At 47.5% G+C, this 16,398-nt stretch overlaps 1 protein-coding gene across 1 annotated transcript in view; it reads right to left on the bottom strand.

Annotated features, from left to right (window-relative positions):
* HYDIN (HYDIN axonemal central pair apparatus protein) overlaps positions 1-16,398 on the bottom strand; it is a 340,954-nt gene that overhangs the window by 80,188 nt on the left and 244,368 nt on the right. Inside the window, 8 exon segments of the mRNA XM_047079251.1 lie at positions 517-699; positions 920-1,128; positions 3,862-4,083; positions 6,314-6,934; positions 8,658-8,820; positions 11,434-11,575; positions 13,862-14,045; positions 15,772-15,909. Of these exon segments, the coding sequence (XP_046935207.1) occupies positions 517-699; positions 920-1,128; positions 3,862-4,083; positions 6,314-6,934; positions 8,658-8,820; positions 11,434-11,575; positions 13,862-14,045; positions 15,772-15,909 (1,862 nt within the window).

The raw sequence follows: 16,398 nt of genomic DNA, 5'->3' as shown, positions 1-16,398 counted from the left end.
GGCGAGAATTGCAAAAAACATCTTCCTGGTGGACAAGCTATAAAAGGCCTCTTCCCCTAGAGGGGTTGTGTCACTAGCTTGCTCAGCCAGGTGACTGTTGTGCATAAGGGGTGCAGTGGTGTTTGGTAGCTTATGTTGTGCATAAGGGGGCGCAGTGGTGTTTGATAGCTCAGAATAAAAGTCCGCTTGTGGACTTTCACACATTTAGTGACATTACAGGAGAAAAAGTCTGATGGTACACACTGAATCTGCCTAAATTAGCTCAGTAGTTAAATAAGCCAACTAACTCACCAGAGGAGGACATTTTGCCGGCCTGACATCTACTGACGTGCTCCGTAGCTCAGTTTCATGGCATATGACATTCCTGTGGCTTTGTAAGTGTCCAAGACACTGATGCCCAGTACAGCTGGCAAACCCGGGCCCACATTGGTAGGGAGAGCTACCTTGCTCAAAGTGCCACGTGGGAAAACGAAAGTGTTTCTGTCAACTCTCTCTTTCAAAGTACAACGGACTTACTTTGGGTCTTGGCAGATGTACGGGTAACTGCACACGCCTCGGCAGTAAAGCTGGTACTGGCGGTGAGTCCCAAGGATCTCAAAGTTAAACGTCTGGTCAAAGTTCCCAAGGTCAGCAGAAGAGAAGTGTATTCGTAAGGTCACCTCACCGTTGGCTGGCACGATCCACCGGAAATGGTTCAGCCTGCCAACGACCATGGGGCTTTTAAAGAGAGAAGGCTTCCTCTGGGGCAGGGGCAGGCAGGACAGCTGCCTGGGAGGTGTCCCCGCCTGCCAGGGTTGGGCACAATCACGCGGAGGGTCCCGCAGGCAGGACGGCCCTTCTCCCCTCGGGCACTGTGTCAGCCACACCCTCTATTTGGGCTTCAAAACTACCCCCACCCCCCGGTGGTCCAGAGGCCCACCTGGTAAACTTCTCCTGAGACAACTGCCCAGAGAAGCTGTTCTGCTCCGTGTCTGACAGGGGGGCAATGGCTCCAGACGTTGCCCCAGAAAAGACCTTCCTGCTGAAGGCCATGCGACGTTTGTCCTTCTGAGTGTCTCGGACCTGATCTGCCTTTTCTTTCAGTTTCTGTCTGCTCCCCTTGGAGGAGGTGGTCTGCTCCTCCTGCGCCTTGATTAAGAACAAGCACGAGGTCTTAAATACTCATCTGCATACACATGAACAGAGACAACTACAGCATGCCTGCTGTCTGGGATGGCCGCGCTGCAGGTCCAGGATGCTGGTGGCTGCCTAGAGCAGGGGAGGGCCCAGCCAACTATCCTAGCAGAGAAGAGGAGTAGGCTGGAGAGGAGTCCAGAGCTTTCCCTGGCATCCCATTCCCCGAGGAGGAGGCCAAAGCCTAGAGAAAGCTTGAAGCTGCAGGGGATATGCTCCCATATGCATTTTATTGCGTTTTCTTAGTATCTTTTACTCTACACCCCTCATCTCCTCCCAATGACATTGATTTTGGGACAGACCAGACCCATGTTCCGATAGAATATTCCAAACTCTGAAATTTTCTGACTATTCTTAGAGGGTCATTTCACGTATTCCTTTATTCCCTGTATTTTTTGTAAGACAAAAATTAGGCTTCAAAGCTTGATTTGATTCATAGAGGATGCGGTATATATCACACTCCATCATAATGAGGGACAAAATGCCATGTCGACCCACGATTACAGACGCAGTGTGTTCACGTGGCTGGAGTGCTGCCCGCCAGACGTGGCCACGGTAAAGTGGGCTTTTCCTTTTGCAGCTGGCTAGTCACCTGTGGGATGATGCTCTGGGCTCGCAGTGCGCATCTTGTTCCCCAACAAAGTACTGCTTTTTGTTTTGTATAAGTTGGTGCTCCTCAATTAATACTTTTCTGGGGATAACAGAATAGTGTTTTTCTTTCTTTTTTAAAAAAAGTTTATTCTTGAGAGAGAGAAAGAGAGCATGTGTGCAAGAGCTGGGGAGGAGCCGAGGGGGGCGGGGAACGGAGGGTCAGAAGTAGGCTCTGCATTGACAGCAGAGAGCTCAATGCGGGCCTCAAACTCATGATCCGTGAGATCATGACCTGAGCCGAAGTCGGACGCTTAACCGACTGAGCCCCCTAGGCGCCCTGTGTTTTTCTAATTCTACTCTTCTTTTGATAGTTTTAGTTGCCATTCTTCCAGAATGAAGAACTTTCTTCTGCTAATTGGGGATGAACTAGAGTTCCTCCTAAAATGGTAAGTTAAAGAATGCTTAATCTTTTTCTGTTTGCGGCTCATTTTAAGGAAAGAGTTTGGTGTCATAGTCACCTCTGATGTTGGCAATTTTTTAATCTTTTTTATTTGGATTCTGTTCTAGAAAGGCTTGCCTATGCATGCTGCTGATCTCAGATGATGATTTCTTTTTTTTCTAAATGTTTATTTATTTTTGAGAGAAAGAGAAAGAGAGAGAGAGAGAGAGAGAGAGGAGGGGGCAGAGAGACAGGGACAGAGGATCCAAAGCTGGCTCCTCACCGACAGCAGCAAGCCAGATATGGGGCTTGAACTCACGAACTGCGAGATTATGACCTGAAGTCAGATGCTCAACTGACTGAGCCATCCAGGTGTCCCTCAGATGACAGTTTCTTACTTGTAAATAGCGGTTTGGGGCAGTCTCTTCACCTAACTGAGCCTTAGGCAGAGCCTATAAGTGATTTTATTTATTTATTTAAATGTTGTTATTTACTTATTTATTTATTTTTTTGAGAGAGAGACAGAGCATGAGCTGGGAAGGGGAAGAGAGAGAGGGAGACACAGAATCTGAAGCAGGCTCCAGGCTCTGAGCTGTCAGCACCGAGCCTGATGTGGGGCTTAATCTCATGAACCGCGAGATCATGACCTGGGTGGAAGTCGGATGCTCAACTGACGGAGCCCCCCCCCCGCCAGGCACCCCCAGGTGATTTTATTATTCTTGCTGGGGTGTATGTTTTGTAGGAGGCTGTGTGGAGAGATTCAAATTTGGGGCCACCACACTCCTCTGGGAATAAAAAGCCCATCTATAGTTCTTCATATATATACCTTCTGCATATTATTGGTCAAATCTATTTTCCTTTGTGATTTATTCTATTAATTACATATCTATTTTCTTTTACTTTTATATGATTTCATTTGGATTGCTTATATTTTGAATTTTTTAAAGGCTCATTGATTTGAGAGACAGAGAGAGAGAATAGGGGAGGGGCAGAGAGAGAGAAAGAGAGAGAGAGAATCCCAAGCAGGCTCCATGCTGTCAGCATGAAGCTCGATGCTAGGTTCAAACTCACAGTGAGATAATGACCTGAGCTGAAATCAAGGGTTGGATGCTCAACCGAATGAGCTGAGGTGCCCTCAGATTGCTTATATTTTTAACCCAGCTGGAATTAATTTTACCGCCTTGTGTCAATAAAGAGATAAAAAGTGAGTTTACCAAAATATCTAATCTTCCCTTGATAAATTCTTTGGTAACCTGTCCTTTTTCTAGTTCTGTGTCTTCCCTTAATTCGTGTCTGTTGATTCTTGTATTCTCATGCCCTGTGTGAACTACCTTAGCTTCCCAATACATTCTAATATCTTTTTTCTAAAAGAGCTGGTCTTGCTTAATTGTTTCTCACACATAAGCTTCAGAGCAATTCAACAAGTTCCCTAGACCATCCCACGGGGGCTGGAAAGGGTGGAAGATGAGAATGAGCCATTTTGAGAGAGGCTCATGCGGGGTCCCCAGGCAGGACCCCTGATGAGTCAAAGGCAAACACATCAGTGAGCATGACAGCCAATGCTGTACTCAATTTTTGACCACGTGGAAAGTGGCCTCTGTCTGCCCATCTGAATTCCTGCCAAGGTCAGGAGGGCAAGCAGCTGGCTCGCTCCTTACCTTTGCAGAGCTCACAGTGCTTGAAAGCTCTGGTTCTGCTTCCCCTTCTCTTTTCTCCTCCTGCAGGGAGAGCTCTTCAGGTGGTGGCATTACAAACACAAAATGCTTCAGGATTTCTGTTGTGGCCGGAGGCAGCCGCTTCAGGGGGTGGGAGATGACTGAGAATAAGGCCGGAGGTGGGATGGGTGGGCCAGAGGAACCCAGACCCAAGATGTCCAGGATCTAAAGGAAAAGCCCATGGTTAATTTCCTATGCACAGGGTAGGGTTCCCCCAGCTCCTCCCTGAGTGAGCACAGGGTGGTTCAGACCCTCCTGTCTTTTCCTCAACATTCTTGGGAGATGCCCCTGCTATGCGCATCTGTCAGGGGAGGGGTGTGAAAGACCTCTGACACAGCTCTGTAGGTTTTTCTAGATCCCCACACCCCTAGACCAGGCTGGGGCACTTGCTGTGGCTGCACGCTCCCTGTACCTCTTTCATCATGGCCCTGGTCACCCTTCCGTGTCTGTCTCTGCAGCTGGATGTTACATAAACTCCACTGGGACAAGAACCAGGACAATATAGCACAGGGCCTAGCACATAGTAGGCACTCAAAACTATGTTTTAGAGACTAGCTTTTAAGGCTCTGATGTCTATAGTACAGAGTTGTTCCATCTGTTTTCAGATCCCGTGTTAATTGTTCTTTCACCTTTAAATGTTCTTTCCTTCTAATGCTGAAAGATAGGGTCAGAGCAGGTCAAATATGGCAAAGAAAAAAAAAGCCAAGGTTCTGGGAATGGGGTAAAGGATGGGAAGGAAGAGAGAAGTCAAAAAGAAACCAAAGAGAACATTCATTCCTACAGCATTCTCCCCTTCTGCTCTCATATATATATACTGAAGGAGCATCTTCCAGAGCAGATGCCTTTAAAATTTAGCAGCAACTTCCTTCTCAGCATGGAGCACCTCAGAATGAGGATGCTATCTCTAGATTTGTCATCATCACAATGGTGTTACAGCCCACCAGAGCACCCGTTCTGTGGACCAAATGGGCTATTAGGCCAAGCAGGCAACAGTCTTCATGGAATCCTGGGTTTCTAACCTGCAGGGCAGGTGGCTAAAGACCTAATGCTTAGCTAGCGTTAACTCCCAGGGTTTGAATGTCTGCGAGGGAAAGGAATGAACAGTTTGTACCAATTGTTAAATTAATAGAGCCAGGGTTAAAGAACTTTATAACCAACAGTCTAACCTGTGGCTTGGAGTGTGGAGAGAAAACAAAAAGGCAGGCAGATCATCTTGGCTATAGTACTGGAGCACAAAGCAAGATGAGAAGATGTTCTTTTTTAAAAAAAAAAAACATAATTCTAGGGGAAAAACGGCCATGATGCCTTATCTAAGGCTGAGTGGAGGCGGAACTGTAAAACCAGTGGTGGTGTGTCCTCCAACGGTCTTCTGCCCTTTGGCCCACCTGGTCTGCTGCTGTGGGGCCAAACCACACCCTAATGTGCCCCCTTGCAGAATTACCCGTGTCTTCCCATTAGCCCTTACCTGCCATACATCCCTCCCAGGCTCTGTTCTCTCCTTGTTAAGGTTGTGTCTAATTTCTTTTTTTTTTTTTCAACGTTTATTTATTTTTGGGACAGAGAGAAACAGAGCATGAACGGGCGAGGGGCAGAGAGAGAGGGAGACACAGAATCGGAAACAGGCTCCAGGCTCTGAGCCATCAGCCCAGAGCCCGACGCGGGGCTCGAACTCACGGACCGCGAGATCGTGACCTGGCTGAAGTCGGACGCTTAACCGACTGCGCCACCCAGGCGCCCCTGATTGTGTCTAATTTCTTATAGACGAAACCAGAGATCAGCAAACTGTGTCCCCCTGGTCAAGTCTGGCCTGCTCCCTGCTTTTGTAAATGAAGTTGTATTGGAACAAAATCATTGATTTATATGTTGGTGGTGGTTGTGACAGAGACTGTATGACCCGCAGCCTAAACTATTTGCTTTCTGGTGCTTTACAGAAGTTCTTCCTCAGACAAAAGGCTATAGTAACTGTCTCCTTCAAACCATTACCCAAGAGGCTTCTGGATACGCAGTATTTTCTAGGGCCAAAAGGCTATCTGATAAATAGTATGATTTCTGTCACTATAAGAACTTGTGGGAACAAGATTTTAAAGTAGTTGAGCCTCTTGCTTCACCCTACAGCGTACCTACCTTGCCAGCCTGCAACACCAGTATTATCGATATTAAAAATCAACCCTATAGACAGTTTTTTCTGAGGTCAGATAGAGTAATTTAGATCTGTGGAGCTTTCTATGGATTTTCACCTAGAAATAGGTCCTTTTAGCCATTGTTGTCTTATATCCAAGGGATTAATCAGAGATTAACGGAATTAAGGGGATACAGAAAGAAACACCTTAATGGTAATTAGTACAATACCTGCTACCCCATTCATTACATCTGCATCCTGGAAAAGAGTCTGTACCTGATCCCCTTTGGGAAGCCTGTCATTGTCCAGGGCCTGCTTCCAGTTCAAGCCTTCCATGTCAGGTGTCTGGATGTTTATTAATGGCACGCCTAGATCCTTCTTCCCCTCATGGTCCTCCTCCCCATCAGCCTCTCCTCCATCGCTCCGCTCCTCCAGAGCCCGGAGCTTCTCCAGACGCTCCCTCTCAGCCTTCTCCCGCTCCTGGCGCTCCTTCTCGGCTCTCTCCTTCTCTGCACGCTCCCTCTCCCGGTCCTTGCGGCCTCGGCGCCCACCCGAAGGAACCTGGCGCTGGTCATCAGCCTCGTGGGGTATGTCCTCGGTGCCCATGTGTTGCAGCAGAATGCCTTGCTTCCGGTCCCAGTACATGAGGATGTTCTGAACATCCTTGAGAGTCAGCTCATAGGTCTTAAACTTGTGGGCCAGGTGCTTGGCAGCATCCTTCAGGAGGTCCCCCTCACTGTCCTCTGGCTCCTGGACAAGGGGAGACCCAACCACGTGAGGGTCTGCCAGTTGGTTCCTTCTCTTCTTTGTCAGTTCCTCCTCGGTTAACTGCTCCCTGATGGATACTTTCCTTTCTACTGCATCCATCTTGACATCTAGTTTGGAAAAAGTAAGAATCTAGGAGGCAAAACACATAAAACATGCTTAAAACATTTCTTTACTGGAGAACAATGGCATAAATGAGAGCAAGAGGATATTGTGTTTTGAAAGAAGGCCTCACAGAGCCCCAGGTGCCTCTTATAGACCCAGGGGCTATGTCTGTGTCTGTGTCATCTTGGGGGGTCCTTGTTAAAATATCCTCTCCACGGTCCTTCGTGGGGAACAAACAGGAGTTTAAGAATTTGACTGTGCCCTGGCTTTTAAAAAATACCTATTTATTTAATTAACCTGGCCTAGAGAAACCAACTTCATTCTTTTTCTCCTGCCCTTTTAAACTTGCTTTGTGGGCTCTGATTTTCTTCCCCTCTGGATGGAATCCTTGGGGAGGCCCCAGAGGTTTTTGTTCGTTCTTTGATGACATGAAGTCTAGCCGAATGTTCACTGCCTGCAGAGCAGCCCAGAACCCCCTTTCCTGCTGAAAGTGTGCCTCCTCCACAAAGCTGGGCTCTGAGGCAGGCTCGCTGGGTTGGCTTCCCCCTTGCCTCAGCGCCTCACCGTACCACTCCTCTGTCTCATCTCCAACGCAGCTAGGAGGTCAGTGCTGGGTAGAGCTGTCCCCTGGAGGGGTCACTCACCTAGTTGAGTATGGAGGGGAGGGGCTTGGCTACTACTGTGTCTTTCTCCACTGTCAGTAGAGTCACTGCCAAGACACCGAAAGTTCTGTCCGGACAACAGATTTCAGGCAGAGGACTTTGTGTGGAAGGAGCGGCCAGAGAGGGGCAGGGAGGGCTTGCCCTTGGAAGGTTGCAGAAGCCCAGCACAGAGCAGCCGGAGGCCAGGTACAGCAGAGAGTCCAGGCCTTCTTGCTCCTTGTGCTTGGTTCTGCTCCCAAGCCTGGGCCGTTTCTGCACGCTCAGACCCTGCTCCTTCCTGAGCTCTACCTGACTGTGGCCGCTGAAGCCTAATTCCTCTGCCCTTGTGTCTGCTCAGATGTGGTCACTGTGCCTTGCTCATCTACTGGGACCAGTCTGCATCTTGTCTGGGAGTCTGGCTTGTCTGGCTTTAGCTTCACCCTCAGAGCATCCAGTGCTGAAATAGTCACTGTGCCCACCAGCTGGCTAGCTACCCTCCCGGGCTGTGAGCACCACCCTTGGTGCTGTGTTGGCTGTTCTGCCTTCCTGGGTCATGGCCCCAGAGATGTGACTGCTAAGCTTGGCAGGCTGGTAAACTATCACTAGTTGTCTGCAAGGACAAGCTTATGTTGCAGTGCCTTCCTTGACCATTGTCAAGATAAGCTGTTGGTTGAACACCGGGGCTCTACTGACTTTGTGGCTTACTGAGGCAAACTGTGAATACCAGCCCATTCAGCACCATCCAGGGGACTTACAGGGAGGGCGGGGTACAGTGGAAAGTACAATGACTGTGGTCAGACGTAACTGGGGGAGGTCTGATACCCACGACTTTGTCTCTTTCAACCGCAGGCAGGGTTCATGGCTCTGAACCTCACAGGGTGGGAGGGAGGCCAAAATGACAGAATTACATAAAGGGCAGCCAGGGATCCTGGCACACAATCAGCCTGTGACAAATGTTGGCCCCTTCCCTCCTACCTTCTGCTCCACTGCAAAATCCAAACAGTATCAGGTACAAATTTGTGGAAGGGAAAGTACTGGATTGATGGGCTGGTTACAATGTATGCTCTCTCTGTTCTGCTTCTTGCTAAGGAGCAAGAGAGGGTTGCTACCTGCCGGTTTGCTGTTTGAGATTTCTTTGTGGGAGGTTCCTCCTTTACTGGTCCTTGCTTTGGCCTTTTGACCTTCCGTTTTAGCTCATCTTCTTCCTTTTGCCGCTCAAGCTCCTGCTGTAACTTCTTTTCATGCATCTCCCTTGCCAGCCTCTCCAGCTCCCTTCATCAAACCAAGCAGAGAAAACAGAGTTTAGAGCCTCTCCTGTCCACTCCCCCTAACTGGGCGTGTCCAGTGGAGGGACATGGGCAGAGCTTTCTCGGGCATAAGAAGAATGAAATGCAGGTAAAGAAATGTGGGTAAATAATGTGGGTAAATAGGAAGGAAGGAAGGAAAGAAGGAAGGGAGGAAGGAAGGAAGGAAGGAAGGAAGGAAGGAAGGAAGGAAGGAAGACAGGGAGGGAGGGAAGAAGGGAAGAAAGGAAAGAAAGAAAGTAGGGTCTCTGAAAAGTCATTCAGCAAAACTGATCACCTCAAACTCAACTAAGAGGAACACTCAATCTGTATATCAATCTTCCTTCATAGGAGAGCAAGGCAAGGGCTGAAAATAGCTTGATGTTAGCAGTTTTCAAAAAGTAAGTTGCAAAGATTGTTCTGATACCAGTTCAGATGTGGCTCAGCTTCCTATACTTGTTACATCTAATGTTCAGACAACATTAGAACAGAAACAGTATTTTATTTATTTATTTTTTAACGTTTATTCACTTTTGAGAGACAGAGAGACAGAGTGTGAGTGGGGGAGGGGCAGAGAGAGAGCTGTCAGCACAGAGCCTGAAGCAGCGATTGAACTCATGAGCCATGAGATTATGACTCGAGTCGAAGTCTGATGCTTAACTGACTGAGCCACTCAGGTGTCTCAAGAAATGGTGTTTTAAATAGCAGTCCCTGGGGCGCCTGGGTGGCTCAGTCAGTTAAGCGGTCGACTTCGGCTCAGGTCATGATCTCACGGTCCGTGGGTTTGAGCCCCGCGTTGGGCTCTGTGCTGACAGCTCAGAGCCTGGAGCCTGTTTCAGATTCTGTGTCTCCCTCTCTCTGACCCTCCCCCGTTCATGCTCTGTCTCTCTCTGTCTCAAAAATAAATAAATGTTAAAAAAAAATTAAAAATAAATAAAAAAATAAAATAAATAGCAGTCCCTAATGGCTAGGTTGGAGCCATGGTGGTGGATCTGAAAGCCACATTCCTTTCTTTTCTCTGTCCCTTCCTGCTATGGATTCAGCTGGGCCTGCCCTGTTGCCAGTGGCAGAAGGGGCACCAAGGCTGGGACACCAAATATAAACAAAAGTGGAGGGGACAGCATTTCTGAAAGTACAAAACCCATCTGTTTTCATTTCTAGGAATCCCTGGTTGCTCCTGGTTGCTGTGATTCTCTATCATCCACTGTAGCCAACTCATCATTACTAGGTGTGTGTGTGTGTGTGTGTGTGTGTGTGTGTCACACAAACAAGTCATTGCTGAGCTTTGAGGATCAGATTTATATTTTCCAAGTCCACTATGAAATAAATTCCTGAAAGCAATGACCTGGATGAGAAAGAAAAGAGATTCCTTTGGAATCCCAAAGCTAGTATTTTTTATACCTCTGGAGGACTGGGTTTGTTTGTTTGTTTGCTTGTTTATTTATTTATTTATTTATTTATTTATTTATTTAAATGTTTATTTTTGAGAGAGAGAGAGAGCGAGCGAGAAAGCGGGGGAGGCGCAGAGAGAGAGACGGGGAGAGAGGATCCGAAGCTGGCTTTGTGCTGACAGCACAGAACCTGATGCAGGGCTCAAACTCATGAACTGTGAGATCATGACCTGGGCTGAAGTCAGATGTTTAACTGAGACCCAGCCACCAGGCAGCGCCCCCTGGGCATTTTTACAAGGGACCATGCAGATGAAGAAATGAGGGCATACTATGGGGGCAGAGAGGGCATAAAAGCTCTTTTGGGGTCAGTTGGAGGAGTCTGGAGGTGGAAAGAGACTATGTCCCTCTACGGTAGGGCAAGTATCTTGGCTTTGCCAATGTGTGGAATTCTATGGAGGGTAAGCAATATACCCTCCTCTCTCAGCACGTTTGAAGCTCTGAGGGCAGAAAGGGCATATATTTTACTGCTATCTGAGATAGCTTGAGTCTCCTGGGGCCCATGTGGTGTGGAGGGGATTCAGTCTTTCCTGTGTGGTTCCCAGTGATGGGCACAGAAAGTGGCTGAGAGACTGCCCAGGGTCTCTGGTGAACTGTCCAGGCTGAGGATCAAGTGGGAGAGGCGGTCAGAACTCAGGGCACAGATAACACCACAAAAGGCCAAGATGATGGCTGGGGAAGGAGAAATGACTGAATTCTGGGGAGCGACCATTAAGCTTATGTCAACAGAGTGGCCCCTCAGTCACCAGCTGTGGACACCTGAGCACAGAGGCTGATGAGCCACACCTAGAGGGCAGTTGTCAGGAGAAGCTTGTGGGAGCCCTGGGAGAACAGAGGGGCCAGAAGTCCCCTGCCATTCTATCATACAACCTTCCCTCTAGTGTCAGATGTCCTCCAGAGAGAAGGACGGGGAGGACAATGAAAGAAACCCTGAAAGGCTGCAGCAACCAGTCCCCTTGATGGTCAAGGTGTTTTCCTGCTCTTAGCAGGTCATCTTCCTGTCTCCCTTGGTCACATTGCTCTCCCGGAAGGTGACCCTCCTGTGTCTCCCTTGGTCATGCTGCTCCCCCGGAAGGTGATCCCAGTCTCCAGGATGGGCTGTGTGTTACTCCTGGGGGGAACCACTTCCAGCCTGACTACCCCTTGATTCTGACCTCTTCTTCCTTTCCCGGAGGGCCTGCTGAACCTCTCGATTGAACATGATTTTCTCCTCCTCTGTCATGGCATCATATTCTTCCTCATCCATATTTTGGAGACGCTCCTTCTCTTTCTGAAGTGCCTCCCTGCGTTTGCTCTCTGTGGAGGGAACAGAGAGAGGAAAGTGAGGGAAAGTGACTCACTCACCAGCCTTGGCTGCAGGGCCCTCAGTGGCTCAGCTCCCAGCCCACACTTGCTATGGAGGGTCTACGCCAGGGCAAGGGCGGCTCTGGTGCTGCGGGGACATTCTTGATCTCTGGTGGGCCTTCCTTCACTCACACAGTTCCAAAACTGGTCTCCATCTGTGCTAGACTGAATAGTAGTTCCAAAGATGTCCATGTTCTAATCTCCAGAACTGTGAATACGCTACCTGGTGTGGGGGAAAGGATTTTGCAGGTGTGATTAAGTTAAGGACTTTGCAGTGGGAGACTGTCCCGGATTATCCGAGTGGGCCCAGTATAATCACAAAGGTCCTTATAAGAGGGGTGCAGGAGGGTCAGGGTCAGAGAAGGAGATGTGGCAATGGAAGCAGAGGTCAGAATGCTGTGAAGTAGGGACCATGAGCTGAGAAATGCAAGTGGCCTCTAGAAGCTTGAGAAGGTAAGGAAATGGATTCTCTCCCTGGAGCCTTCAATGAAACAGAGCCCTGTGGACACCCCACTTTAAGGACTTCTGACTTCCAGAAATGTAAGACAGCAAGTCTGTGTTATTTGGGGGCATCCAGTCTGTAATTTGCTACCGCAGTGACTGGGAAGTAATATAGCACCCACGAACTTCATACACTACAAACATATGTCGCCAGAGTGCTCAGGGTGACAGAACCATTTGCAGACCAAGGGAAACCATTTTCCACACCCTACAGATTCCAGGTCCAGAAGCATGGTCATGCCCAGCACAAAGGCTCTCAGATTCTTTTCTACAACTTCCACTTCTTGTAGGCCTGTGCTTTGGGCTCAGAGATGTGTACCTGAAGATCCTTCTCTGACACTTACCAAGGGCTAGGAACAGATAAGAATCAGGGTTCTTCCTCCACAGGCTGCCATGGGGATCATATAGGCAACCCTCTAAAGCATCTAGGCCCGTGCCTGGCAAATTCATAAGTGTTCAATAAAAATTAGATTTGAATATAATAATATTGTTACTGGATGCTGCCTTGGGACTTTTTTCAAATGCAGAAGATTTCAGGGAGAGGAGCCCATAATGCAATGGTGAAAAACCTCAATCCACAAGTAAATGAAAAAATGAAAAGAGATATTTTATTTCAAGTTGATGGTAACGGGGACATAAGCTTTCTGGAAAAGCAGGAAGTCAGAGGCTGGAACACTGCCAGGGATTTTCTTCCTAATTTTTCTCTGGATGAGAATGTAAGGAAGCAGTCTTTCAGTTCTGTTTAAGAACTAAGAGAGCTCAAGTTTGTAATTATTTCCTTAATGAAAAAGCACTATAATTTGCTTGGATTTTTCCAGAAGAGAGGTAAGGCCAAGTAAGGAAGGGCAGTGATGTCACCGAGCTGAGGCCAGAGCAGGAGTCTGCCTCCCGAGGAAAGTGTCACCTCCCCCCTTGGGGACCAGAATTTGCTAGGTCTGCTTATGACTAAATTGGGAACTCAAGCTAACATTACTCTGAATGTGTGTGTGTGTGTGTGTGTGTGTGTGTGTTTAATTTTCAATCACTGAAATTTTTTTCAAGCTACTGTTGTAATGACAGGAAAAAGCAAGGTTTCAGAGTTATAAAGACCTTACTAATTTGCTGTGTGATCTTACACTGTTGATGTCTCTGAGCCTCCTTTTCCTTGTCTGTAAAAGGGGGACAATGATCCCCAGAGGGTTACTGTAAGGATTAAATAACCCACAGTGCCATTTAGAGACATTTCAAGTGTACAGAATGTTGGCTGCAGTGCATGGACACAGGAGGCTAAGATGTAGAAGCTGTTTTGTCAAGTTTATGAGCACTTCCAGTGTTTGCAGGAAATGTACAGTCCCCTTAAACAAAACCAACAAGCTAATCAGTCACCTGAGTCAGGATGGGACTTGTGATGTGTCCCCCATGGGTTGGTTGTGATCACAGGGAAGATGAGAAGGGATGCAGTGTGATATTAGGGGGAAGGGAAACGTGTCTGTTACAAGAAGAGCTGGCTGGGTCCATTCCCTGTCCTGTAGTCTCCCAATAGGTCAGCCGTACCTCAGTTCCCTCGGGTGCAAGGTAGAAATAAGAACTTCTGGTCACCTTACAGGGCGGAGGTGAGCACCGATGACATGGCAGATGTAATAGTTTCATCTGCACAATGGCTCAACGTGGTGGAGAAGCATTTCAAAAAGTGTAAGGCTCTGTTGAAAGGGCTGTTAGGGCTTGGGAAGGGCAGCCCAGAAGAGTACGGGGCCTTACCTTCTTGCTCCTTTTTGGCTTTCTCTTGGGCCTTCATGACTGTGTAATCCTGGGCCATGTTGATTACGTAGATGTGCTCCCGGTTGCCGATGGCCTTCAGCAGGCAGAGGAGAGCCATAGCCGGGTTCCGAGCAAAGAGGGTCTCAACGCTATCAAACACCACTCCGCGGAAGCAGTCACTCAGCTGAAACCAGAGTGAGAAAAGACAGTAACTAAGGCCACAGTTACTGGGTTCTCTATGGAGAAAGTTGCTTGTTCTTTCGTGGGTGGTTTTACTGGGGGCTGCAAAGGTCTCTGCTGACCTACTGGGCCCCCAGGTAAATGCCGTTAAACCACCCTTCCACCTGCTACATTCAACATGCTGTTATAAAATTTGAGAGAAAAATAAAAATATTTTATCAGTAATGCAAGAGCTTTATCATACATATTTGTAGAATAAAAGATTTCTCCTATCTCTACAGAAATAAGGAACGCAAACTAAACGTGAAAGTGAGGGTTTGGGCAGGTCCATGAGGAACAGGCAGAGAGGAGGGAAAGGCAAGGTATCCCCCCTCACAGAGTAACAGCAAGGGCACCAGTAGCAGGTGGGCCATTCAGATCTTTCAGTGGCGTTACTGCCTTGGTGTGTAACGATCTTGGTAATACTAACCACTGAGGAGCAGCCTCTGTTGTACATCAGTGTTACTCAAAGGGTGGTACACAGACTGGCCACCCTTGGCCAGGAGCTGATCACTACCAGTGTTTGATGAGACCAGAATCTTGTGCCAGAATGTAAATCAATGACATCACGAAAAACACTATTTATTTCAGCTGCTGTTTTTTTGTTTTGTTTTGTTTTGTTTTTTGTAGCAAGACTGTCGATGAAGGAAGCCACACAAACTCCATGTTTCATCAAAGACCAGTACTTCGAGTAGCACTGCTCTGCTGGCTTACTTTGGGCTTTACCAGTGATTTAACCTGGGTACACGAAACACCAGCACACTTATCAGCTCACCTTGCTCGAGTCAACTGAGAGTGACAGCACTGTGAACACAGTAGCCATCAAACCTTAACCTGAGTAATTTCCTGTGATGACATCTCCTCTTCTGGGAGCCTCAGGTCGCATTTTGTTCTATTGAGATGTGCAACTAATATCGTGGCCTACTTTGAAAAAGCCAAAGCCAATGGACAACTCCAGGACCTGGTGAGCCGTTTAGCTCTCTGCAAACCATAAGCAGCAAACAGGCTTAGGGGTGTCCTCCCAAATCCTGCTGATCTTGTTTTCTTTTCTTTAACTGTACAATGCTTATGAAAACAATTTTTTTTAACTGGAAACGGTTATTGTGTTTTTTGACTTGAAAAGCAATGTGGCATTGTAAAATAATTCAGAAATGTATGAACAGAACTAAAAATCCATTATCCTGCTATCCAAAGATAACCACAGTTAATACACTTTCAGAGTTTTTACTGTTTGTATGACATACATTTAGACATATTTTTATAGAAATGTAATTGTGCTGTACATACTATTTCATAACCTGCTTTTCTCAATACATTGAAAACAGATTTTTACAGCAATTAATATGGTTCCAAATTCTAACTTTCCATGGCTCCATGTTATGATTTTTTAATATACCACTGTAGGGCTGTATCATGAATCTGATTTTTTTTTTTTTTTTAATATGTAACATGCTCAATGGTCCTTTAAGGAGAGTGACTTCAGGCAGCAGACTGCGCCAGGGCCAGTTGCCTAACAAGAGCTGTCAAAAGGACAAGAGCAAATGACTGTTGGGGGTGAAGAAGCCCACCTTTCCTCTCCAAGACCCCTGGGTTCTGAGCCGCCATGGGTGGGCCGTGGATCGGAATCTCAGGTCCCAGCGCAGGGATGGAGTGTGAGCCGTGCAGCTCTGGGCAGGTGGGCACGGACGTACCTGTATGCGATCAGCCAGGATCTGGGTGAATAGGTCCTCAGGGAGCACACAGCTCACGAGCCCGGTCTCACCTCCAATACTGGGGCTGACACTGAGCCGGCGCTGTGCAGGCCCCGAAGGGAGAGGGCTGGAGGAAATCTGTCGAGCGGAAGAAAGATCAGGAGTTAGAATCCAGCTTGGTGTCCCAGCAGCTCTCATACTTACAAGCCATATGACCTCGTGGAAATCGTATAATCTCTCTGGGCCTCATTTCCTCATCTGTAAAATGGAGATTGCTTTGTAAAATGAAAGGTTTTCCTTAAAGAATTGCCTAAGCTTCAAGTGGGAACACTGTGAAAGGTGTTTTGTATATGTACACATTTGTTCATTCATTCAACAAATATTGGGCACCTATGAGGTACAAGGGGTCCCTCTAGCACTAGGGATACAACAACAAACAACGCTGGCAATGTTGCTGCCTGTGTGGTCCTTATTTCAAATAGAGGAGACAGAAAAGGAGCAGGTGAATATCCAAATCAGTCACATAGTCTGAGATAGTGACAAGTGCTAGGGAGAAAAGAATGAGGTAAGGACATAGAGAACAGTGACAGGGTTGGACAACAATATGAAAGAATGAGACAAGATCCT

Source organism: Lynx rufus, unplaced genomic scaffold (assembly GCF_022079265.1).
Source record: "Lynx rufus isolate CCGP_SWC_20201006 ecotype Redwood Valley unplaced genomic scaffold, mLynRuf1.p SCAF_16, whole genome shotgun sequence".
Lineage (NCBI taxonomy): Eukaryota > Metazoa > Chordata > Mammalia > Carnivora > Felidae > Lynx > Lynx rufus.
Note: the sequence above shows the minus strand (reverse complement) of the source record. Positions and strands in the feature narration are given on the sequence as shown.